The sequence below is a fragment of the Myotis yumanensis genome, unplaced genomic scaffold, assembly GCF_028538775.1.
Source record: "Myotis yumanensis isolate MYYU_CA2020_CCGP unplaced genomic scaffold, mMyoYum1.0.hap1 SCAF_11, whole genome shotgun sequence".
Taxonomy (NCBI): domain Eukaryota; kingdom Metazoa; phylum Chordata; class Mammalia; order Chiroptera; family Vespertilionidae; genus Myotis; species Myotis yumanensis.
Window position 1 is genome coordinate 53183750 of NW_027223762.1, and position 24451 is coordinate 53208200.

Consider the following 24451-nt stretch of genomic DNA (forward strand, 5'->3'; position numbering starts at 1 on the left):
CGCGCGAGGGGCCTCGTTTCTCGGAGGGAGAAGCCGGAACTGAAGGGTCCACAAAGGGAAGGAAGGGCCTCTCTCAGGAACCGGGGCGCGGGGCGCGGGAGGAGGGCTGCCGTCGTTAACACGTTACGAGGACAGAACTTTCACTATTATGCTTTTCCGCCATTTTCACCACGAAGGATTTCACCGAGAAAGCACAGACAGGAATACATCGTTCTCGCAAGGAAACAAACAAAAAAAACTAGCAAACCGGGCGTCCCCCTCAGGCTGGCAGGCCGGCCGCGGCACACGAGGCGGGTGAGGAAGGCGGTGCGGAGCCGCCGCGGGCCGCCAAGATGGCCACCGTCGCGGGGCCGGGGGCCGCACGCGCGGCCTGCCACCCGGGCATCCGGATGCGGGGCGGCCGGGGACCCACGGGCCAGGCCCAGGGGACAAAACCTTCACGATTCCCACCGCCACCGCTGGGGGACGCGATTCCGCGGACAGAGAGCCCGGCCAACGGTCGGCAGGGAGGTGCCATGTCGGCGCGCAGGGGAGCGGCCGCACACATTCCGGGTCCCCTTTCCTCCCACATCTCACAGGAAGGGCACAACGACCCCGCACACTCGGGCTCCCGCTTACGCCTCGTCATGAGTGCTTCCTGCGGCTAGTGCTCGCCGCGGGGGGAACCTCACAGGATGGTTCAGCCCGAGCGGCCCGCGCGCGCCGCCCCGCCGCCCCCCCGCCCGCTCCCCGCGCGAGTGGTGCAAAGGCGCGCGACGCCGAGGGGCGGGGCCGAGCCGGGCGCGCGCGCGGGGCTCGGGTATATAAGCCTTGGGCCGCGCCGCCCGCCACCCAGTTCGCTCCGCACCGCCGGTCCGCGCCCAGTGGAACTCTGCCTTCTGCTTGCGCACTTCGCGGTCGTCGCCGCACTGCTCCTCTCTCGCCTTCCTCAGCGTCGCGGTCACTCACCACCACCACCACCACCACCATGAACGGGCAGCTCAACGGCTTCCACGATGCGTTCATCGAGGAGGGCACCTTCCTCTTCACCTCAGAGTCCGTGGGCGAAGGACACTCTGGTGAGGCGACCGGGCCTGGCGCGGAGGGAGGGCGGGTCGTGGGGCCAGCCCGGGCTGGACCCGGCTGGACCCGCAGACGGCGGCTCCCACACTGGTTGCCCTCGCTCGCCGGGCGGCGAAAAGAGCGGCGGCTGCGCGCCTTCCTCGTGGCGCCGCCGGTGCCCAGCGCGTGTACGCCGATCCCCTCCCCTTCCCCCCACCCGGGCGCGCGCTCCGTCTTGGAGAAGACTCCAGAAAACGGGAAGGGCGGGGGGGCCGTGGCAGCTCGTGCTCTACCCGGCGAGGGCACTGTTTCCTCCTATTCGCCATCCCGATAGCGTACAGTGGGCGTCCCGCCCGGAGCGCGCGCGCCCGGCCCGCGGGAGCGCGCGCCCCGCATTGCAGCCGCGACCACGTGTCCGCCGCGTGTGGCATCTGGGACGGGGGAGCGGCGGGGCGGCCTGAGCGCCTGCCCCCAGGGACGCTTTCTCTTCGGTGAACTCCTGGGCTGGGGTCGCTGCTCACGGAGAAGGCGAACTTGCCCTTCGGCAGCGTGTGGTCTCCCCTTCGAGGCAACCGCCTCCAAGTAAAGACGGCGCGTGCTGAAGGTTCGCCTTATTTGGCCCCGTCTGAGAAGGATGGGAAGCGTAAATGAAGCGCAAGCTGCCATTGCGTTTTCAAGTACCTTCGGTGCCGACCGTTAGAAGGGCTTTACTTAAGGCTTCCTTCCCTGGGCTTTGTCCGCTGGTCCGCCATTACGGGGATCAGTTTACAGGTGAGCCAGGGAGGCTGTTTCAAGGTTCTTGCCATCAGTACCCAGAAACATCATCATTTTGCTGGACGACTTCTGCCCTTAGGTCGACCACAATGCACAGTTCTCTAGTGTGATGGTTTCAGGGTCCGTTTCTCTACGTCTGTCGTGCCTTTAAGTTCCACAAGCACCACCTGGTAGAGAGGACAGAACCCAAGGTCCTGAAGAGTGAAGGTCAGGTGGCTTAATCATTTCAGTCACAGGCATGTCTAAGTTTGCAGATTAAGCCGTGAGCTTTTGGCTGGACTGGCGTGTACATTTTGCATTGTTATAGAAAATTCAGGAAAGTGGTATGGGGGTGTTCTGTACCTCCCTCTCCCGATTTTTAGTATAGAGGAGAAAATCACCAAGGATTCAGAATATATTTGGGCATTTCCCAGTCTGTTCAGCTCTTGTTCCTGGACCACTCATAATAATATGAAATACTTTGCCATTTTATTCCCTTTGTTCCTTGCTTTCATTGTTTAACTCTTTAATGGACATTATTTCTCATTGCCCTAACTGGTGTTCCTCAGGATCAGAGAAAAATTGGTTAAAAAAAAAAAAACAGTTCATCTTTTCTGGTTGGTTGGATTTACAATGCAAACTTTACATTTTGGGAATAAAATGTTAAGTATTGTTTGAAAAATGAAAATCAGTACTCCAAAGCTCTTTCCTACATTTGCCTGTGGATTTGAAGATAATGACTTTATTAAAGCTTTCACTTGATTAATCTCAATAATGTGGCTATTCTATTTAACAAAGGAATTTATTTTGCTTGGGAACTTAATTTCTCAAAATGTCTGAGTATACTGGAGAGACAGGCCTGACGTTGGGTATAAAGTACATATGCAGTAACGGGTTTAAATGTATTAAAACATGCTGGATATTCTCCTGGCTTATCTGAATTGGTGAGCTTGTGGTACAGCTATATAAAGACCATGGTGTCAAGTTTTCAAGTAACATGTAACATTACATCCAGCATTTATTCTTCAGGCCAATGGCTTCTGGTAAAACAGTGCTTTAATTATACAGCGGTTAAGATCTCCATATTTGGAATGCTACTGAATTGGGTACTTGAAAATGTTTAAATTGGTAAGGCTTATGTAGGTTCCTACCACAATTATAAGGAAGCTCTAGCAGAGGTCTTTACAGCTGTGGGTGGGTTATAAGGAAGGGGGCATGACATACTTATATTAACAGTAAAAGAAATTGAGCTAGGATTTTTTTTTTTTTCCAGATAAGATTTGTGACCAGATCAGTGATGCTGTCCTTGATGCTCATCTTCTGCAGGATCCTGATGCCAAAGTGGCTTGTGGTAAGTTCACCCTATTGCTTCTTATCAACTGATGAGAGTTAGCATTATGAAAATTACTTTATAAAAGTGATGTTTGAGTGTAAACCTCTCTTTTATTAGAAACTGTTGCTAAAACTGGAATGATCCTTCTTGCTGGGGAAATTACATCCAGAGCTGCTATTGACTACCAGAAAGTGGTTCGTGAAACCATTAAACACATTGGATATGATGATTCTTCCAAAGGTATGTTTTAATGAGTTGGCTTTTCTAAGCTCATTTTTCCAAATATCTTCAACCTTCTCTAGCTCTATTTTCTAGGGTGTTTCTGTTAATCTTTAACTCCAGTTATATAGTTTTACTATCCTTTGGTTCCAGCTCTATTCCATTCTCCGAAAGTACTAACTTTTAAGTATATTTGATTCTTTAGCAGTGCAGGTGACTCTTTAACAACATAGGGGTTTAGGGCACTGACCTGACCACTGACACCAACCCCCCCAACCCCAAACAACTGTCTAGCACCTACATACAGCCAAGTGGCAGATGTATATTATTCAAGGGTCAACTGTGTTGCTATGGGCCTTTTTTTTTTTTAATAAGGTTTGCTTTTGTTACAGGGTTTGACTACAAGACTTGTAATGTGCTAGTGGCCTTGGAGCAGCAGTCACCAGATATTGCTCAAGGTGTTCACCTTGACCGGAATGAGGAAGACATTGGTGCAGGAGATCAGGTATTGAGATAGACACTATTTGCATCTCTTCTAGCATTAAATTCTGAGGCTTGGATTGATGACATTGGTGACTTTACTTTTTTAGGGTTTGATGTTTGGCTATGCCACTGATGAAACTGAGGAATGCATGCCTTTAACCATAGTCTTAGCACACAAGCTCAATGCCAAACTGGCTGAACTTCGCCGTAATGGCACTTTGCCTTGGTTACGCCCAGATTCTAAGACTCAAGTAAGTGATGACACATGCCTATTACACTGGCCCAGAATATTAGTGATGTTTGATTAAAGCTGACTAATTTTAAAAAGAATAGCATTTGTCTTTTATAACTTAGGGTAGAGAACCAAAAACAAAACTATTGTTTAGTAGACTGATAATCTGATGACCTGTGTTGCCTTCAAGGTGACTGTGCAGTATATGCAGGATCGAGGTGCTGTGATTCCCATCAGAGTCCATACAATCGTTATATCTGTTCAACATGATGAAGAGGTTTGTCTTGATGAGATGAGGGATGCCCTGAAGGAGAAAGTCATCAAAGCCGTTGTACCTGCTAAATACCTTGATGAGGATACAATCTATCATCTACAGCCAAGTGGCAGATTTGTTATTGGTGGGCCTCAGGTAAGGCATTAATGTCAATTCAGTTTATTTTTCTGTGATGGTTACTTGTAAAAATTTGGCTACTACCACCTTATTTCTAGGTTTTTGAGTCCTACATGTGAATCTTAGGATATTTGTTGAGCGATACAGAATATGCATTTAACAAAGTTGATCTAGGACCACTTACTGGAAAGGGGAAGGCATAAAGTGACTTAAGTCCTTTGTAATTTCAGGGTGATGCTGGTTTGACTGGCCGGAAAATCATTGTGGATACTTATGGCGGTTGGGGAGCTCATGGAGGAGGTGCCTTTTCAGGAAAGGATTATACCAAGGTGGACCGTTCTGCAGCTTATGCTGCTCGTTGGGTGGCAAAATCCCTTGTTAAAGAAGGTCTATGCAGAAGGGTTCTTGTGCAGGTATATACTCTTTTTATACAATGAGTGATTAAAAGGCATGTTAGCAGGAGGGCGCCCTCAGTAGTTCTCTACTTTTTTTTTTATACAAGTGTATTATAGAAGTGTGTGAGTCTTCTGATGACTGATTGTTATATTTGAATCCTTTTAGGTCTCTTATGCTATTGGAGTTTCTCACCCATTGTCTATCTCCATTTTCCATTATGGCACTTCTCAGAAGAGTGAGAGAGAGCTATTAGAGATTGTGAAGAAGAATTTTGACCTCCGCCCTGGGGTCATTGTCAGGTAAAGATGGTAAAGCCTATTGCTAGTGAAAAATATTAAGGGTGTGGGTATGTGTATATTAGAGATATATTTTAATCTGAGATGGTGAAGGAAGACTCCTCAGGTGGGGGAATATTTTTTAATTCCTAGAATATGTTGGTGTTATCTTTTAAGTTGCCTTCAGGAAAGGCTTATATTAAAAAATCCAAAAGTATAGTGTCATGGTTTAACCACCCTAGAGAATCCTCCATACTTGGTACTGGGCTTTGTGCTCATCTTACCTAAGAATGTTTACTTCAAAGAAATTAGTACAGATGAATGGGATACTCAAGGTTATTGATAAAATAACCATGGTAGGGGGTGGGCATGGGACTTTGGTAAGTATTCCATGATTTCAGGTGAGCTTTTTTGATACTTGGAATTTCTCAGAATAACGACAAGTTTTCATATTTGTTGAGCCAGGGACCGAAAAAAATGAACTATAGTTACTAATAAGGACTGTGCAAGGAGTTTGGACACCAGGGAAGTAACAAACACTTTTGCCACAAACTTTTTTCCTAGCATACACCAGAGAACTGAACTCATTTGCCAGGAGTCTTGAAAATGAGTCTTGCTGATTATTTTGCTTAATTTTAATTAATTGCTACATATTAAGTTACGGACTTGTATATTCCAGGGATCTGGATCTGAAGAAGCCAATTTATCAGAGGACTGCAGCCTATGGCCACTTTGGTAGGGACAGCTTCCCATGGGAAGTGCCCAGAAAGCTTAAATATTAAAAGTGTTAGCCTTTTTTCCCCAGACTTGTTGGCGTAGGCTACAGAGAAGCCTTCAAGTTCTGAGGGAAAGGGCCCTTCTTCCTAAAACTTCCTGTCCTCTTTCAGCTCCTGATCAGTTGCAGTCACTCTAGTCAATGACATGAATTTTAGCTTGTGTGGGGGACTGTAAGTTCGCTTGCTATTCTGTCCCTAGGTTTTTTTTGTTCACCATTATAATGAATTTAGTGAGCATAGGTGATCCATGTAACTGCCTAGAAACAAACCAACAACACTGTAGTAAATAATGCTTTGAAATTGAACCTTTGTGCCCTATCATCCAACCCCCTAAAATTCTAATTGCATTGACTTTCTCACCAAATGCTGAAAATGTCCTTGTAATGTGCACGTAAAATACTAGTAGTTCCATTATAGCTTCTGTCTGGCAATGCCACAGCCCTGTCAGCATGAATTTGTAATGTCTCCAGCTCTATTATGGATGTGAAGCTTTTCCTTATCCTCCCTATAACATGATCCATTTCTAATTATGTAGCTTTTTGTCAGGGAGTGTTCCCTATTCAATCATTCTTGCATGTAACGCAAGTTCCAGATGGAGCTCTAGCCTGACGGGAAAAAAAAAAAGGCAGTTACCATTAAACCATCTCCCTGGTGCTTATGCTCTTTCTTAATTGCCATCTCTTAAACAGCACCAAATCAAATCTCTCCACTTACTCAGCTGTCTTGGAGGACGTACGTAATAAGGTTTTATTTAGTAAACCAATCTTATGCATGGTTTCAGCACTAGCCAAACCACCAACTCCTAGCTCTAGAAAAACAGGCACTTGGCACCCTTGTGATATCATACAGAGAAGTCATAGGGCAGTACCTGAGGGTCTGTAGGTTGCACACTTTGGTACCAGATAACTTTTTTTTTTCTTTATAAGAAAGACTAAGTACTCCACACTGCACAATAATTCCTCCCAAGGTTTTAACTTTGTTTTGTTTTCAAAACCAGGTCCATTGAGCTTTCTGAACAGCTGGTGTAGCTACAGAGAAACCAGCTTCCTTCAGAGAGCAGTGCTTTTGGCGGGGAGGAGGAAAATCCCTTCATACTTGAACATTTTCTAATTGCTTATTTATTGTATTCTGGGGTATGGCGTAAGTACAGAGAAGCCATCACCTCAGATGGCAGCTTTTAAAAGATTTTTTTTTTCCCTCAACACCATGATTCCTTTAATATGTTTCCAGCATTCCCAGGTAGGCCAAGGTGTCCTACAGAAAAACCTTGGGTTAGACCTACAGGGGTTCTGGCTGGTGTTAACAAGGGAGGGCAGAGCTGGTGCGGCTGGCCATGGAGAAAGCTGACTTGGCTGGTGTGGTACAGAGAAGCCAGCTTGTTTACATGCTTATTCCATGACTGCTTGCCCTAAGCAGAAAGTGCCTTTCAGGATCTATTTTTGGAGGTTTATTACGTATGTCTGGTTCTCAATTCCAACAGTTTAATGAAGATCTAAATAAAATGCTAGGTTCTACCTTAACTGTGTCCATCATTTTTTAAGTGTTTGGTATGAATGTGATCTGAGAACATACTCTGACCTTGATGAACTAATTCTACCCATTGTTCAGGGCAATCATCTCAACCCTGACTGCAGGCATTTAATATGTTTATAAGTCCTACCTATCCCTAGCACTAAGGAAATTCAAGGTTATGTTTTTAAAACACTGCCTTTTTTAGCCAATGACTTGTGTCTCCTTATTACAGCAGCCATCGCTACACTGCCAATGTTTTGCATTATCTAAGATTGAGGGCATAAAACTCACTAATATAAAACAGGCTCCATAATTTTTTTTTCATAAACACAAAAAGTCTCATCAGATTCCTATCAGCACAAACAGGTATACTAACAGGTATTTAAAAGTGGCCTACTGCAGGCTTGGAAAGTGAGGGGATACCGGTATTAAGAAGGTAATGTTCAGTCTTGAAAATCAACCCATTTTCCAATAGGTGTTGGGGGCTGCAAGCTGAAAAGTTTCTAAACAGGAAACTGAAAGGCTCCAGATTTCGGAACACTTAGATCAGTGGTCGGCAAACCATGGCTTGTGAGCCACATGCAGCTCTTTGGCCCCTTGAGTGTGGCTCTTCCACAAAATACCACGTGTGGGCGTGCACGTACAGTGTGATTGAAACTTCGTGGCCCATGTGCACAAGTCGGTTTTCGGAAAGGATATAGACGAAACTACACAAGATGAGTGTGGATGGGAGAGTTGGAAGGGGTTGACCTCAGCAAATTTACCTCAATCAGACTGAGGACGTTTTCAGCAAAGGCCAGCTTAGGAGTACCCTAATTAAGTTAATAGCAATATACCTACCTATATAGTTTAAGTTTAAAAAATTTGGCTCTCAAAAGGAATTTCAATCCGTTGTACTGTTGATATTTGGCTCTGTTGACTAATGAGTTTGCCGACCACTGGCTTAGATAATGTACTGCTGCCTGAAGACCAGTAATTGTGGGCCAAATAAGGGTCTGAGGATGAGTGGACCCCTGCAGGCTGGAGGGACAGCACCAGAGAATTAACTGCCTTAGATTATTTGCTAGGAAGATGCCAAAGGAAAGGTGCTTCTGCTTTTGGGGAAAAGAATTTTAAAGATAGGGAGGCAGAGGAGCATGAGCCCAGGGAGAAGAGTAGGAGCAAAGGCATGCAACAGGGTGGTTGAGAAAGTATGAAATATAGAAAAGAATGTCAAAACAGTTTATTTGCCTTTCTATAAAGTTTCAAAAGGGGCAACGGATTGGATAGGAGATCCAAATGTTGGTCATAGAATACTAAAACGCCTCTGGCTAAGAGGACATTGACAACCCATTCCCAAAACAGCCACAGTTGCATAGGACCTGATTCCTCCTAAAATCTGAATAACCCAGATTTATTCCATTGCACAATGTTTACCAGTGTTAAGATGACCACCCTTGCCCTGAATGGTTTGCTCAGTGGATAGAGCGTCAGCCTGCTGGCTGAAGGGTCCCAGGCTCAATTCCGGTCAAGGGCATGTGCCTTGGTTGTGGGCACATCCCCAGTAGGGGGTGTGCAGGAGGCAGCTGATCGATGTTTCTCTCTCATGGATGTTTATAACTCTTCCTCTCCTTTCCTGTCTGTAAAAAATTAATAAGATATATTTAGGGGAAAAAAAAGATGACCACCCTTTCCCTCTGTCCCATCCTCCCTGCACTTTCACTGGGAAAACAGTCACAGAGGTGGTATACTAAGTTTGGGAATAGCAGCACCCTTGTGAGTGTCCCCTCGCAAAGTGAAGGAGAAAGAGCTGCTATTCTTACCAAAGGGTAGAGGGTGAACAGAAGACAGAACCTACTGGCAAAGGACACCGTGCTGAGGTACATTGTGTCACTTGTGCAGTTCCCCCACATCATTCTTGCTCCATACCTGTGGTGCCCTGGCTGGTTTTGCTCAATGGCTGGTGTGTTGGCCCACACACACCAAAGGGTCAAGACTTTGGTTCCCAGGAACGTACCTGGCTGGGTTGCAGGTTCGATAGGGAGGCAACCAATCATTTCTCTGTTTCTCCCCTCCCTCCACTCTTTAGACCCGTGGTCGCCAACTGGTGGTCCATGAGGTCCAAAAAGTTGGTGACCACTGCTCTAGACATCAATTCTAGGGAGGCAACCAATCATTTTTCTTGTTTCCCTTCCCTCCCACTCTAAATTCGGGTGAGGATTTAAAAAAAAAAAAAAAGACCCTGTGGCACAGCCATTGCATACAATGCCTTGTATGAATCAAAGGGACTTACTGCCAGGCCCCACTTGGCCCAACCTGTACGTCTTCATGGTAGCCCTGCTCTGATCTCCCTATAGCAGAGGAGATGAAATTAATAGGTTTAAGAAATAAGAGGTAGAACTGATAGCACTTGAAATTATAAGAAATGTGAGGAGAAGACAAGACTGATGACTCAAAGGTGAAAAAAAATATAGTTGCCATTCACTAATAAAGGAGAAGCAGGTCTTGAGTTGGAAATGAAGCTAAGTTCTGTTCAGGACAGGGTTTGAAAGCTCTGGGATATCCAGGTGGAGACAGGTATATATAGGTCTAGGGCACAGGAAAGAAATCTAAGCATAGCATCAACCGGAAACCATAGAATAGTGAAAAAAATGCCTGGGAAAGAACCCTGAGCCCACTGTCCAAGGGGGTTAGGAGGAGTGGGGCATGGGAAGAGAAGCATAAAAACAGATGCAATCTTTTATGGGACTGCCAGTCTGTTACCAGACCATGAGCTCTTTTCTTTTTTTAAAACTGCATTCTCACTTCCCAGCCCAGTGCCAGTCCTTTGAATATTCATGGACCTGAGGAGTTTCCTTGATCCCCTTGTATACCCAAACCTACAGTCCCTTATCTCTCACCAAGTTTGGTTAATACTTACTTTACATTACCTTCTCACTAAGTGCTAGAATACTGCTAAATATTAAGCTTGTTTTTAGAAAAATACTAATGGAACCATCTAAATTTCCTTATTAGTTTAACTTTCTGCTATCCTAACTACTCTCATAACTGCTAGTGAAAAACTTACAGGCTACATAGATACAAGAAACTAAGAAGGAACCAGAATTGTAGTGAAGAGAAAATTTGTGCATTCAGAACCTGATCACCATCCTAATCATACTTATAATTAAGAAGACAAGTTTTAAGTTACATTACTTCAGAATTATTGTGATTCTCAAAATTACAAGAGATAGGGTAAAGGACCTTAAGTCAGACATGAGGTTCAAACCATCAATCCATCCCTTACGAGGTTTACATCTTTGAGCAAATTATAGTACCTCTCAGTGTCATTTTCTCCAACTATAAAATAAGACTAGTGACCATTAAGGACTAAGTGTAATGCAGGCACTGTGTGAAGCATTGTGCATGTAGCAAGCACTTGAGAATACTTAGCTACTATTTTCACCATGGTACATAAAATCTTTCCCCGAGGAGCCAGTCACTTTAAACCTGACTTTCCCCTTTATTGTAGAAGGACCTTTTCACATTGCTTTTAACCCCCTCCTGGCCTCTAAACCTTGGATTGATAAATCTTATCCTTGCTTTACTTTCTTGGCTCCTTCCTCTAAGATATCATCTCTGAATTTAAAGGAGCTATAGACAAGGAAGAAAAATGTAAATGTCTGTAAACGTTTTTTTCAAATCTCCACTGCACAGGTAATGGTCCTGTGCCTGGCTGCTCCCACGTCTGTACCCAATATCTGGCCCCCTTCAGAACTCTGAGTGGATATGCTCAGAATTTGGTTCAGGAGGATTCGAATTTGAAGAATCTGTGTTTGAAGGATTCAACTCTCCAAGTGGCTCAAAGGGTCGCAAGTTTGCATAAGTCACCTCTTGGGCCAGTTGCTCCAGGGAAGGGCGACCTAATGCCAGATTTCGAAGTGAGATACAAGTCATCAGGAAGCTGAAAAAGAGGAAAAAGGCCACCCAGTCCAAACTCCTGTTTCAACATAGGAATTCCTACCAAAGCCCTTATGGGACACCAGGTCCTACCTTCTCTCACACAGGCACAAATGAGAGTTGCCTTGCAGGGGCCCCCATATCCCAGCTGGAGGCACCCCACTCTTTATACAGTCTGGTAGAATTCTAGGGTGGGACAGGAATAACCCATGGGGAGGCTGGAGGTAAACTGGGGCAGAGCAAGACAGTAAGCTGTCAGACACACATTTACTCTTCCATTAAATCAGGGAGATGAGAAGGGAGGTAAAAAGCTATTTAGCCCTAGATGTCCTTTCTCTCACCAGAGAAAAGTTACCCAACTTGCAAATATCTGATGGCAACGACAAGTATTGTGGGTAAAACTTACCTGCGGCGAAAAACATAGAGCTTTCGCAGCAAGAAGCGGAAGAATCGTTCATGGAAAGGGGAGTTTCGCCGGCGTTCAATCTCCTGGAGCCTTTGCTGGCGTTTAAGAAAGGTCTGAACCAGAGGTGTTGGCTCAGGACCTCCTTTTACTTCCCCTTCTAGCAGAGGCTGCAGCTCGGGGGGTAGAGGCCCTGTTTCTGCTCAAAGTCAGCAAAAAGAGGAATCACTGAGAGAGAGCATTCTCTCTCTCCTACAACACCCCTTTCACCAGCTAGAGGCTTCAAGTTCAATTTTTAATGGCTAGATCCTCATTCACAACCCTAACTTCTGGTATTCAGGGGTTACCTCAGCCCAAACCTTTATTTACTCACCACTTCCATTCTCCACCTTCTCTTTCAATTCCTGCAGATATGCCAGGTCTTGCTCCAGTGCAACTTCCGTAGTGTTGACATAGATGTACATGTAGCAGGAAGGACCGGGTGACACTGTGTACACCTTATGGTACTCGCCAGCAGGCAACTGAGCAGGGGATAGAAATTAATATATTTCACTCTTTGAACTTTTCCTAGTCGGCCTACAGGCTCCTAACACCACCTGCTCCCCACCCAACGGGCATCTTTCTTCTTACTGTGTTTTGGAGTCCAAAGGAACTGACCTCTAGAATCCTGGATGAGGCTACTCACAGCCCCAGGAATCTGTACTTTTTGAGCCCCCACAACAGTACTGCTATGGTAAAACATTTTGAGTCTATAAGGAATTATAGACTCCATTCATCTAAACTTTCCTGCTATTGTTAATTCCAGCAAAATACCTGCATTTTTTCTCCCTCCTGAAGAGTCTGGTTCTTCTGTTCTGCCACCAGCTCCACAATCACTTCCCCCTGCAGCAGCTGGATGCTAGTGTTGCCCAGGTCTTCATTCACAAAATTCTCTAGGTGCAGCCCTGACAGGGACAACCAAGTTCTCCAATGCCTACCATGAGTGAACTCACTTCCAGCAAGAACAGACATCACACTTCACCACTACCACCTCTCAGATTTCAAAAACATTCCTCCCACCAGGAGTACCCCTCCCCTCTCCACCACATGCAAGGTCCCTGACCAAAGAAGCAAGGAGGAAAGACCGCAAAGCCTCTCCTAGCTTTCTTCCATACCAGGGAAATCTGCAATGAAGACCACCATAGTGTAGTTGTCCAAGCTGCTCTTGATTTCCTGTAGCTTGGCCCTCCAGGGAGAGAGGTCCATCAACAGTGGCTGCAGCCAAGGTGTTGGCTGGAAGGGGGACCAGGCAGCCTGCACGATGTCCACATGAGGGTCAAAAAGCCTTAGGAAAGAAAACCATGTTTTAAGAAGGCCACAGCCACCTACCCATCAGAATTTCCAGTTCTATTTCTCTCATCACCATTCCCAGAGAGAGGGAACAGGGTTTCCAGATAGAAAACTTAGCCTATGTCAGCATGTTATGACCAGTCTGAGGCAGAGAGAGAGGGGAAAGAGATTCTGGAGCACTGGGAAGAATGAGGGTTAGTGGCCATCTGAGAATAGTGTTAACTTTCTAGCAGAACAAGTCATATTACTTTTTCTTCTGGGTGATGGGGCCCCCTGCTGGAAGCAATCAGCTATGCCCACAACCAGGTCTACAGGGACATGCACCAGAGGACAGACAGCCTTTCAAGCAAGACAACACTGGGAAGCATGGGCTATTCATCTTGGCAAAAGGAGCTGGACTTCATTTTTTCCCCCTTCCCTGCTCCCCTTGCCCACCTCTGCTGGAAGCGGTCATTGATGGACACCCAAATATCAAAGTAGATCTGGGGCTCAGTAACATTGTACTTGGGAAGCAGGCGGCTCAGGCAAGTGGCATATTGCTTCAGCATGTCTGCATGATCCTTCCATCGCCGGCTCTGTGTGAATACCTGTCCCAAACCCCCATATTAGTCCCGCCTCTTCGTACTACCTCCTGGATGAGTCATGCACTGCCAATGGTATAAAGAGATCCGGTTGTTTTGACCAGGAAAAAAAACCTGACCTTGTTTTTGGGGAAAAGTTTTTCATTGCTGAGCTAGTGGTTTTACTTACCTTTCTTACATCTAATCTCAGTGTAAGGAGGTGAATGACACTGCCCTATTTCAACCCACATAAAAGAAGGTTGAACCTGGCTCCTGAGAAAGGGGAGTGACCTAAATTTGTTTTATTTTACAATTGTGTTTAGGACCAAACCAGACCCCAAAGCTCAAGGACGCTCTGAAGAACAGTACATTGTCACCATCAGAAATCTCACCCCAGGGTTAAGGTAGCCCAGCTCGCCAGTGCGGCCATCACGGTAGGTGATCTTCACGTGCTGGTGGGAGCGGGAGTGCACCATCATGTCCCAGGAGTAGCCATAGAGCCCATTTGTCCAATTGTTATAGCCCTGAGAAGGCAGGGCAGAGGCAATCAGCTTAACAGTTCTTAGGCTAATCCCATCCTCTATCAAGAAAGGGCTACAGAACCAGCCCATTCTTTCCCTATGGCTGTCACTCTGCCACTTTCCACACTAACGCCAGCCTACACATACCTGGGTGAGGAAATGGGAATAGGGCAGGAAGAGCTGCTCCAGGAGGTAGATCAGGGTGAAGGCAGCGCCTAGCTGATGGCGCAGCCCTGGCTTCTGGCTGCCTTTGGCCCGGTTCCTCTTATACATGCAGGAAGCACTGGGCTGAGGGGCAGCCTTGAGGGGCAGCAGTTCTTGCAGCCTTTTGGGGCAGTGAGATACCAGCTTCCGAGGCCACTCAGGGGAGCAGAAGAGAGGGCTGCTGGCCAGCATGACATAGGGGAACATACCTAGAAAAGCAAGGAGAAAATAAGCATTTCAGGAGTTTGGTTTGGGGAAATGTGGGTAATCCCCTTGACCCCTTTCCCTTAAGAAACCTCTCCCAAGTATCCTACTTATGATGAAAGAAGTTCTTAACTAAAGGACACATACTTCCCAGAGATTCCTTACTATACAGCATATTAGTTGAGCCGAGAAGTCCCAATTCTCTCTTCCCAATTTATTTCCATGCCACAGTGACTGCATCAGGCTCAATGTGGCTGCTATTCCCATCATCACCTCTCAGTCCCAAACAACACCTCTGGCAAGTCCCTCCCTGTGATTTCCTATTTCCTATCAGACGACGGGTACTAACCAATGCTGAAAAGCTGGGAATTCATGCAGTGGAAGTAGGACACGAAGAAGAGGCCCACGGATCTTGAGGCGTCGAAGAAGAGCAGGAAGCCAGCTGAGAGGTCAAGCAGCAGTCCGCCCCAGTGCACCACCAGCAGACTAGTCATCTCTTCGGACAACACGAGTCTGCGGACACCAGGGACAGGGTCAGGCACCCGCCCACTGGGGAGCCTGGCTGGCACAGCACACTCACAGCAAATGCACCTCTGCTACCCTGTCCTTGCCAAAGGAGCCACCCCAGCAGGTGGGTAGAACTCTGTACAAAGACACCCCAGAAGTTTTCCAACCCCTGTACATTTCCACACACATTAGGTGTCCAGCTGTTTTCCACATACCCTCTGTCAGAAGCAAGGGAAAATCTGTTTGAGAAGTGTGGCTGCTGTTGCAGGGAGACTCCTCGCAGAGGTTACAAATTAGAAGAAAATTTAAAAGGTGAATGCTAGTCCTAGCCAGTTGCTCAGTGGTTAGAGCGTTGGCCTGCGAACTGAAAGGTCCCATGTTCGATCCCAGTCAAGGGCACATGCCTGGGTTGTGGGCTTGATCCCCAGTGGGGGACTTGCAGGAGGCAGCCGATCCATGATTCTCTCTCATCATGGATGTTTCTATCTCTCTCCCTCTTCCTTCCCCTCTGAAATCAATAAAAATATATATATTTTTTAAAAAGGTGAATACTTGACCTATATGAATCTGAAGTCAAACTACAGCAGTGGTTCTCAACCTTCCTAATGCCGCGACCCTTTAATACAGTTCCTCATGTTGTGGTGACCCCCAAACATAAAATTATTTTCGTTGCTACTTCATAACTGTTAATTTTGCTACTGTTATGAATCGTCATGTAGATATCTGATATGCAGGATGTATTTTCATTGTTACAAATTGAACATAATTAAAGCATAATGATTAATCACAAAAACAATATGTAATTATATATGTGTTTTCCAATGGTCTTAGGTGACCCCTGTGAAAGGGTCGCGACCCACAGGTTGAGAACCACTGAACTACAGGAACTGAGAAATACCAGGGAAGAGGAAAAAGGACAAAGTAAAAAAAGAGAGAAGAAATGGGAGGGAGAGAGAAGTCAGAGAGGCGAACTTCTGCTTTGAGAAGAGTTGGTAGCACTGGTTCTGTCAGGGCAGGGACACTGTCCATCTTCTCAGTACACTGGCTGAGGAGTCCTGGAGAGGCTGGGGTGGCAACCAACTCATTCACCAAGTCACCTAGTTCTAGCTCTTTCCTCTCCTTCCTTCCTTCCTTTTTTTTTTTTTTTTTAATGTTTGTATTATCTCAGAAAGAGAGGAAGGGAGAGGAAAAGAGAGATAGAAACATCGATGGGATTGAATCATCAATAGGCTGCCTCCTGCACAATCCTTACTGGGGATCAAGCCTGAAACCTGGGCATGTGCTCTGACCAGGAATTGAACAGGAGACCTCTTGGTGTATAGGTTGATGCTCAACCACTGAGCCACACCGGCCGGGCTTTCCCCTTTTTTTTGAATTTATTTCCCTCCATTGCCACCCACAGCATAAGTTTCACAGGGGGAGCCTTCTGCTGAATAGGGAGATGAGTGGACAGAGGAAAGTATGTTGCAAACTCAGGCAAAGTAGGAACAGCAGCCATGACTGCAGACAGGACAGCGGTGAGTCACCCACTCTGTGCCTGTGCCTCAGTGAGGCCTCTGCCCCGACTGCCACTCACTTGAAGGGACTGAAGAGCCAGTGCCGGGACAGGTTCTCCATGGAATAGCCTTCCACCCAGTCTGCATCCAGCTTTTTCACACCCGCAATAAAGTACACGATGAAAACCTGCAAACACAAAATGCAAAACAAATGTTAAAAGAAAAAAAAAAAGAGTACTGGAGACCATTATGCTAAGTGAAATAAGCCAGTTAGAGAAAGATAAATATCACATGATCTCACTCATTTGTGGAATATAATGAACAACATAAACTGATGAACAAAAATAGAACCAGAGACATAGAAGCATCAAACGGACTGTCCAACCTAGGAGGGAAGGCCGGGAGGGTAAAGGGGTAAGAGATCAACCAAAGAACTTGCATGCATGCATATGAGCATAGCCAATGGACACAGATAGTAGCGGGGTGAGGGCATGTGCTGGGGGGTGGGAGTGGCCAGGGAGAGGTCAATGGGGGGAAAAGGAGACTCGTGTAATACTTTAAACAACAAAGAATTTAAATTTAAAAAAAGAAAGAAAAGAAAGAGTAAGTTTTCATCTCAGTTCAGGGACCAAGGAAGATTAGTCCCATTCTTCTATTCACTCATTTCAGATATTCACTCATCCAACAAGTATCTATTGACATCCTACCAATGTCAGGCACAGTCTTAGGCACCACGGAGAGTCATAAAGCATAGATATTATTCTCTCTCAGGAGGATTCTAACCTGGCAGGGACAAAGCCCTATTCTTTCATGACAAGGTGAGACAGCCGGGGATTAGGGTTTGGGAAACAGCAGAAAAGCCAGCCTAGCCTTCCAGTAAAAGGGAAGAAAGAGAAGATCTAGGGAGGCAGAGTAGAGTGCAGTCTGCCGTGGGATGGCCATGCTGACAATGACTGCCAAAGAACACCTTTCCTAAGATCTTGTACCTGGCCACGCAGCACGGCATAGTTCCAAAGAGGCACGTGGGCATTCCGCTTCCGGGAATTCAGCAGGCCATCCACAGACCTACACCAAGGAAGGTAAGGATTGAGGAGAGCGTCTTAGTCCAGCCACATTTCCACCTTCCTTTTTAAATGTAATAATCTGTCTCAGGACAGCTCCCCTACCCTCTCTGGTCCTCTGGACTATTTGGAGGCCCTTTAGAATTATACGAGGAAACTGGAACAGTGATTATTTTAACTCATAACGGAAATTTTACTAGTGAGTTATAACAATAAAAAGTTCAGTGTTTACCATTCGTTACTTAGCAAGTTAGTTAGTCCTAATGGAAAAAGCCAGGAAAAAGACTACAGTGCTAGAATATGACTGAATTTAGTAAAGAATGAGTTTAAGGGAGTGTTTAAAAAGCTTGAGGTTTATATAAATATGCATTAAAAATTTTTTTCAGTATCCAAAACAAACTGACACTTGTAGACCTGGATGCCACGATCTAGTGCCAGAGGGTCCCTACTAACAGCCTACCTTGGGAGAGAAGTGATAAACGCAGGCTCTAAGACTAATGTACGCTGGGGAGGCAGAAGCAAAGCAGATTTTCAAGAAGACAATGAATGAGCCGAGAAGTTGGGGAAGGGCAGCTTGCACTGTGGTCAAGAGCACTGGAGTCTACAGCTAAGGAGACCTCCATTCTCACTTGTGCTTCCTGCTGCTATGGGACCTCAGGCAAATCTTTTACTTCCCTAAGCCTTAGTGTCTTCATCTATAAAATGGGGAAAGCACTATGGACCTCGTGGGGTTATACTGAGGACAAATTAAAGTGTTTAGCCTGGTATCTGGAAATCCATCAGTAAGTGGTACGTATTTAAAAAAAAAATTTCAGGAGTATTCTGCCAAAACTGTCTCCAAATTCTATATGATCAGAGCTGGCCATCCTGAATGACTCTAATGGTTTACAAAAGGAGTATTTGTGTGTGTGTATTAACAAATGAAACTTAATGACTGATAAATCACTAATTAATTCAGTGCTTGAGATTTTTTTACTTACACCCATCTTACTGAGATCTCATATTTGCTTTTCACTTAAGAATGGGAAAAATCCTTAAAGGTCGTCTGCCCTGCCATCTGGTTTCCAGATCCCTTCTCCACCTCCCCTGAAAGATGGTCACCTAAGCCAGAGGTGGGGGAGGTTACCTCCTCCCAGGACAGCGCTGCTGAGCAGCCCTGGTGGGCCCTCTCCTTCTGACATGACTCTGCCTCCCAGCAACTTCTACTCTGTGCTCTAACTCTGCACCTCTGGGCTCACACAGAGAAAGTCTGCTCCCTCTTCCACATGACCACCCTCGAAGTATCTGAAAACAGCTATGTCTGGCTTTAGTCTTCTCTTCTTCTCTCTAAGAAGATTACAGGAAGTGCACAGATCAAGGCACCTGGGGAGATACGGAAACAGTGAATGGGTGGGAATGGAGCCATTTTGCTTTTTGTCATCCCAAGTGCCACAACCTCGCTGACTCTTCCCCCTCCCAAATCCGTCCAAATTAAAGTGTGACCTTTGCAAAGCGTTGCTGAAATTATTCTTGCTGGGGCAAATTCTAGGACCTCAAGGGGCCCCTATGTCTGGTAAACATCCTGACCCAGCCGACCCCTCCCCTCTTTTTCCCTCGATTCATACCAGTAGTGGTTTGCATCCACGAATGTCAGCTGAAAAGCTAACAAACCATACAGATAGGAGTGGTTGTTCCACGACGTCTTGTCCAGGAGAAACACATACCAGTACGGCAGCAGGAATAACACACAGCTTATCCGGTAGCACAGGCCCAGCATCATGCCCAGTGCCCCTGGGATTTGTGGGAGAGAGGATTAAGAGGTCAAAGGTCACCACAGGCCCAGCTCCCCTGGGACAGGCTGTGGGTGGGATTAAGAAAAGTCATCAGACATTTTATAATCGGGTACAACTAAATCAAAATTAAATGTTATTTTAATATTTTCAAAAAGAGCTATGGGGTCACAGCTCAGATGACACACAGGTCAGGAAGATGAAATTATGAGTCATGACAGAAGTGAAATAAGGAACCCAAGACCTTTCTCATGCTTTGTATGTCTCTGTTTTAGATAGGCCAATCAATATTCCCAGCTTCCCTCACCCAGAAACATGACGGTATAGACAAGATACATCCAGTCAAGTGGCAGTGGCTGCAGGACATCCAGCAAGGGGAAGCGGCACACCTCCAGCCCATCCAGGTATCTTCGGTCCAGGGAGCTGAGCCCCCGCTCCTGGGGAATGTCCAGCACCATCAACAGCCCTGAGAAGGCAGTGGGAGAGGGGGCCATTAGGCCTCAGCAAAGGAAGCAGCAGAATACATTTGAATACAGTTGGCTGAATCTAGCTCCAAGGTGAGACTTCTCTCCTAACCAGGCTTTACCATTCATTCATTCACCCAACAAACATTACTGAGTGCCTCCTATGTGGTAGGCACTATGCCAGTTGTGTGATCAGCTACTGTACCTCACTAAGCCAATTCCCCATTTGTAAAAAGGGGCTCATAACATTTTACAGGGTTACAGAGAGGATTACATGAGAGAAACATACAAAATGCTATAAAAAGCTGTTCAGGTGTTGATAGTTAATATTTACACAGGTCTGTCACATTAGGCCTGTGGTCAGCAAACTGCGGCTCGAAAAATACCACGTGTGGGCGTGCACGTACAGTGCCATTGAAACTTCGTGGCCCATGCGCAGAAGTCGGTATTTTGTGGACGAGCCAGTATTTTGTGGAAGAGCCACATTCAAGGGGCCAAAGACCTGTATGTGGCTCGAGAGCCTCGGTTTGCCAAGCCGCAGTTTGCTGACCACTGCATTAGGCTACAGAAAGTGCTCAAGGATGGTGCTTGCTCCTCAACCTTTTCCACTTCCTGGTATACCCAGAAAACAGCAGTATTTGGCTAACACACTGGGGTAAACAGAAGGGGCTACTCAGATCAGGAAGCAGCTCCAGTGAAGGCAGTGTTTCGCAACCTCAGGACCATTGACATTTGGGGCTGGTTAATTATTTGCTGGGAGGGACTATCCTGTGCATCATAGGTCCAATTAGCAGCATCTCTGGCTCCTATGTAGATGTCAGGAGCCACCTATCCCCCCCACCCCCACACACACACACACATGACAAATAAAAATGTCCCCGGACATTGCCAAGTGTTGCCTCCCCCCCAACAAAAATGTCCCCAATTGAGAACCACTGGGCTACCGGGATTAATATCTCAGCATATCATAACCCATTCCAAGCGGAAGCTCTGGATTAGGGAGTTACAGCCAACATGTCAGCTATTTCTCTAAAGCAGCGGTTCTCAACCTGTGGGTCTCGACCCGTTTGGGGGTCAAACGACCCTTTCACAGGGTCGCCTAAGACCATCCTGCATATCAGATATTTACATTACGATTCATAACAGTAGCAACATTACAGTTATGAAGTAGCAACGAAAATAATTTTATGGTTGGGGGTCACCACAACATGAGGAACTGTATTAAAGGTTCACGGCATTAGGAAGGTTGAGAACCACTGCTCTAAAGTCTAGTCCAGCCATGGGCAAATTACGGCCCGCGGGCCGGATCTGGCCCATTTGAAATGAATAAAACTAAAAAAAAAAAAAAAAAAAAAAGAACGTACCCTTTTATGTAATGATGTTTACTTTGAATTTATATTAGTTCACACAAACACTCCATCCATGCTTTTGTTCTGGCCCTCCAGTCCAGTTTAAGAACCCACTGTGGCCCTCGAGTCAAAAAGTTTGCCCACCCCTAGTCCTTAGTGTAATTACTGAACAACTTCATGACATAAGGAAAATTAATCCCTGTTCCTCTGCCTCCATATTTCCTATAGCCTCAGATCAAAGCATTTCTGGCCTCCAAACGCTAATCAGAGGAGACAAAGCTGGGTTTGATCCTAAACTCCACAAATAACCTCTTCCAGGACACTGATGTCTTCCGCTGTGAGAAAAGGGGAGGAAAGTCCACTAATTGAGTAACGAAGAAATAGACAAGGTTGTGAGGCAGTGATACTTCGGAAGTTTATAAACCTCTGATGCAAGCAATCAGGTATCCACGAGGCATCTCTATGGAGCAAGAGAAAAGCAAAGCCAACGATCGGAGCAGACTATAACCCCAGTTTCCGAGTTCAGAAAGCAGGCGCTTGACGTTTTCTAGATGTCCATCTCGCATCACCTTCACATTGTCACTCTCCCGCCCCAACCACACGGGCCCCTCCCAGCAACTGGACTTACCAAAGAGAAAACGGAAGACAGCCAGGCTTGCAGGATCCATTGGCCGATTCAGCAGGGTCACCAGCCTCCCCCAGCTGGACACATCTGCCCACTCAAAACCCAAAAGTTTCCCCATGCGGCTGGCCTGGCCGGGGCCCGAGGTCTGCGCAGCCTTGTCTTTCTGTACTTTATCTGTAACCAATAAATGGAGAAAGGTGTGTGCACGTGCGGGGTGCAGGTGCTTTAAAATCGGCTCCTTCCCAAATCACAGCCCCCACAACCCGAGGGCTTCTGCCTCCCTGGGTTCTCCCGCTGAGCTCTACCTGGAACACCCTGCAGGGCAGCCCCTCCTCCAGGACGCGCCAGTGCCCCAGACCTCTCAGGCTCCAGCCCCCTAATGGCTAATCGCATGTCACCGTCACCCCAACCTGCAGGCTGCAACCTCTCTCTATAAGCCCCTTCCCCAGGACCCACAGGGCAGTCCTCCGGTCCCCGCCACTGCGAGACCAGCGCCCCTCTCTCCGTCCGCCGCAGGGTGGGGCTCTGAGCCTACCTGCGCCGGGTGGGGCCCGCCGGGACAGGGCAGACAGCGCCATAGTTCTGCGGAGGTCAGTCACTCACAGCCAGCCACGAGCGAGGGGCCGCTCCCCTAGGCCCCGCCTCCCCGACACGTCAGCAGGGAGCAGCCGGCCGTAAAGCGCCGGGACTGTCGTGAAGGGCCGTAGCGGCGGGTCCTGGCTCCCTGCTTGGCTGCAGAAGGCAAAGCGAAAGGACCTTTGGGGCGGAGCGAGGCGGGGCGGGCCCGAAAGGGTGTGGGCGGGCCTCGTCTCCCCTGGTGACGGAGGATGCGCGGGGACACCCCTGAGACCTCCCGGGGCCCTTCTGTACGTTCAATCCTAGGAAGACTCCGGGTTCCCTCTCCCGGGGTCCTCCCCCGCTCTCCTTGGGCCTCTGCAGGCCGTAGTGTCCCCGCAGTGCTCCCTGAGGTGAACATGTCGGACTCTTCCCTAGAAAGGTTGGCGCCGCGTTGAGGACGCACCTGGAAGGGGCTGCCCAGCCCAGAAAGAGTATACGAGTTCCTTTATTCTACCGGTACCTGCCAAGAACCAGAGAGGCTTGAATGCAGCAGGGGAAACCGGAACAACATAGCTGACGAGGGGATGCAGAATAGGGGTAGTGAGTAGACCGTGGTCCATCAGGGAAGATTTTTTTTTCCTTTTTTAATCCTCATCCAAGGATGGTTTTTTTTCCCCATTGATTTTTAGAGAGAGGGAAAGACAGAGAAATATCGATGTGAGAGACATCCATTGGCTGCCTCCTGCAGGTGCCCCGACCAGGGCCCAAGCCAGGGAGGAGACCTTGACGGGAATCAAATGACGGGAATCAAATCCGGAACCCTTCGGTCTGTAGGCCGATGCTCTATGCACTGAGCCAAACCGGCGAGGGCGGCAGGGAAGGTTTTTAGAGAGACCAGTCAACACTGTAGTATCTTAACTCTGCCCTGGAATTGGGCAGCAGGAGAAGGAGAAGGCGTCCAAGGGCAGCAGTTCTCACATTTTTTGGTCTCAGGACCCACCCCTGTGCACTGCTACCTATCATTGAGAATCTTAAAGAACTGTTATTTTTTTAAAATATATTTTATTGATTTTTTACAGAGAGGAAGGGAGAGGGATAGAGTTAGAAACATCGAGAGAGAAACATCGACCAGCTGCCTCCTGCACACCCCTTACTGGGGATGTGCCCACAACCAAGGTACATGCCCCTGACCGGAATCGAACCTGGGACCCTTCAGTCCACAGGCTGACGCTCTATCCGCTGAGCCAAACCAGTTAGGGCAAGAACTGTTATATATGTGGGTTATATTTTGCCCTATTGAGGAATGTTTGTATTGATTCATTAAAAATAGAATAAACTCACTAAGTATTCTATAGCTAGCATTTTTGTTAATAAAGGTACATTATCACAAAAATTGCATGAAGAGTACTTCAGAATTCAGACTAGTGCAGCCATTATGGAAAACAGTATGGAATTTCCTCCAAAAATTAAAAATGAAACTCCCATTTGACCCAATGATCCCACTTCTAGGAATATATCCTAAGAAACCTGAAACACCAATCAGAAAGAATATATACACTCCTATGTTCATCGCAGCACAACTTACAATAGCTAAGATTTGGAAACAGCCTAAGTGCCCATCAGCAGATGAGTGGATTAGAAAACTGGGGTACATCTACACAATGGAATACTACACTGCTGTAAAAAAGAAAACTCGCCCAGCTGGTTTGGCTCAGTGGAGAGAGTGTCAGCCTGCAGACAGAAGGGTCCCAGGTTCAAATCCGGTGAATGGCATATGTCTGGGTTTCAGGTTTGATCCCCAGTAGGGGGTGTGCAGAAGGCAGCTGATCAATTATTCTCTCTCATCATTGACGTTTCTATCTCTTGCTCCCTCTCCCTTCCTCTCTGAAATTAATTTTTAAAAAAAATTTTTTTAAAGAACTCTTTAAAAGAGTTATTTTTTGCAACAGCATGTATGGACCCAGAGAGTATTATGCTAAGCAAAATAAGCCAGTTAGAGAAAGATATGTATCACATGATCTCACTGGTGTGTGGAACAAGATAAATCAATAAACAAAAATAGATCCAGAGAC

The 24451-nt window shown here is 46.7% G+C and overlaps 2 protein-coding genes across 2 annotated transcripts; one reads left to right on the forward strand and one right to left on the reverse strand.

Annotated features, from left to right (window-relative positions):
- Positions 1-845: 845 nt before the first annotated feature.
- MAT2A (methionine adenosyltransferase 2A) lies at positions 846-6900 on the forward strand. The gene is made up of 9 exons (XM_070429607.1): positions 846-1058; positions 3068-3145; positions 3245-3367; positions 3739-3851; positions 3937-4080; positions 4252-4470; positions 4683-4865; positions 5014-5147; positions 5803-6900. Exons 1-9 carry the CDS (start codon positions 968-970, stop codon positions 5903-5905), a joined length of 1188 nt encoding a protein of 395 aa, XP_070285708.1. The 5' UTR covers positions 846-967; the 3' UTR covers positions 5906-6900.
- A 184-nt stretch (positions 6901-7084) lies between these two features.
- Positions 7085-22440, reverse strand: GGCX (gamma-glutamyl carboxylase). Its single transcript, XM_070429606.1, has 15 exons — positions 22357-22440; positions 21825-21995; positions 19691-19849; positions 19219-19384; positions 17540-17618; positions 16634-16740; positions 14900-15063; positions 14290-14555; positions 14014-14145; positions 13497-13648; positions 12887-13056; positions 12546-12676; positions 12106-12253; positions 11736-11931; positions 7085-11333 (listed from the first exon to the last, which is right to left on the reverse strand). The coding sequence occupies exons 1-15, from the start codon at positions 22397-22399 to the stop codon at positions 11141-11143; spliced, it is 2277 nt and encodes a 758-aa protein (XP_070285707.1). The 5' UTR covers positions 22400-22440; the 3' UTR covers positions 7085-11140.
- Between the last annotated feature and the right edge of the window lie 2011 nt (positions 22441-24451).

Bases quoted from the DNA above. Each gene is read 5' to 3' on its own strand.
- MAT2A (XM_070429607.1), top strand. From the start codon at position 968: ATGAACGGGCAGCTCAACGGCTTCCACGATGCGTTCATCGAGGAGGGC. The intron at 4,471-4,682 runs GTAAGGCATTAA...TTGTAATTTCAG, and splicing joins TTGTTATTGGTGGGCCTCAG to GGTGATGCTGGTTTGACTGG. The intron at 4,866-5,013 runs GTATATACTCTT...GAATCCTTTTAG, and splicing joins GCAGAAGGGTTCTTGTGCAG to GTCTCTTATGCTATTGGAGT.
- GGCX (XM_070429606.1), bottom strand. From the start codon at position 22,399: ATGGCGCTGTCTGCCCTGTCCCGGCGGGCCCCACCCGGCGCAG. The intron at 17,619-19,218 runs GTATGAATCGAG...TCCTTGGTGTAG, and splicing joins GTGGATGCAAACCACTACTG to GTCTGTGGATGGCCTGCTGA. The intron at 12,677-12,886 runs GTATGGAAGAAA...TGTCCCTGTCAG, and splicing joins CTTCATTGCAGATTTCCCTG to GGCTGCACCTAGAGAATTTT.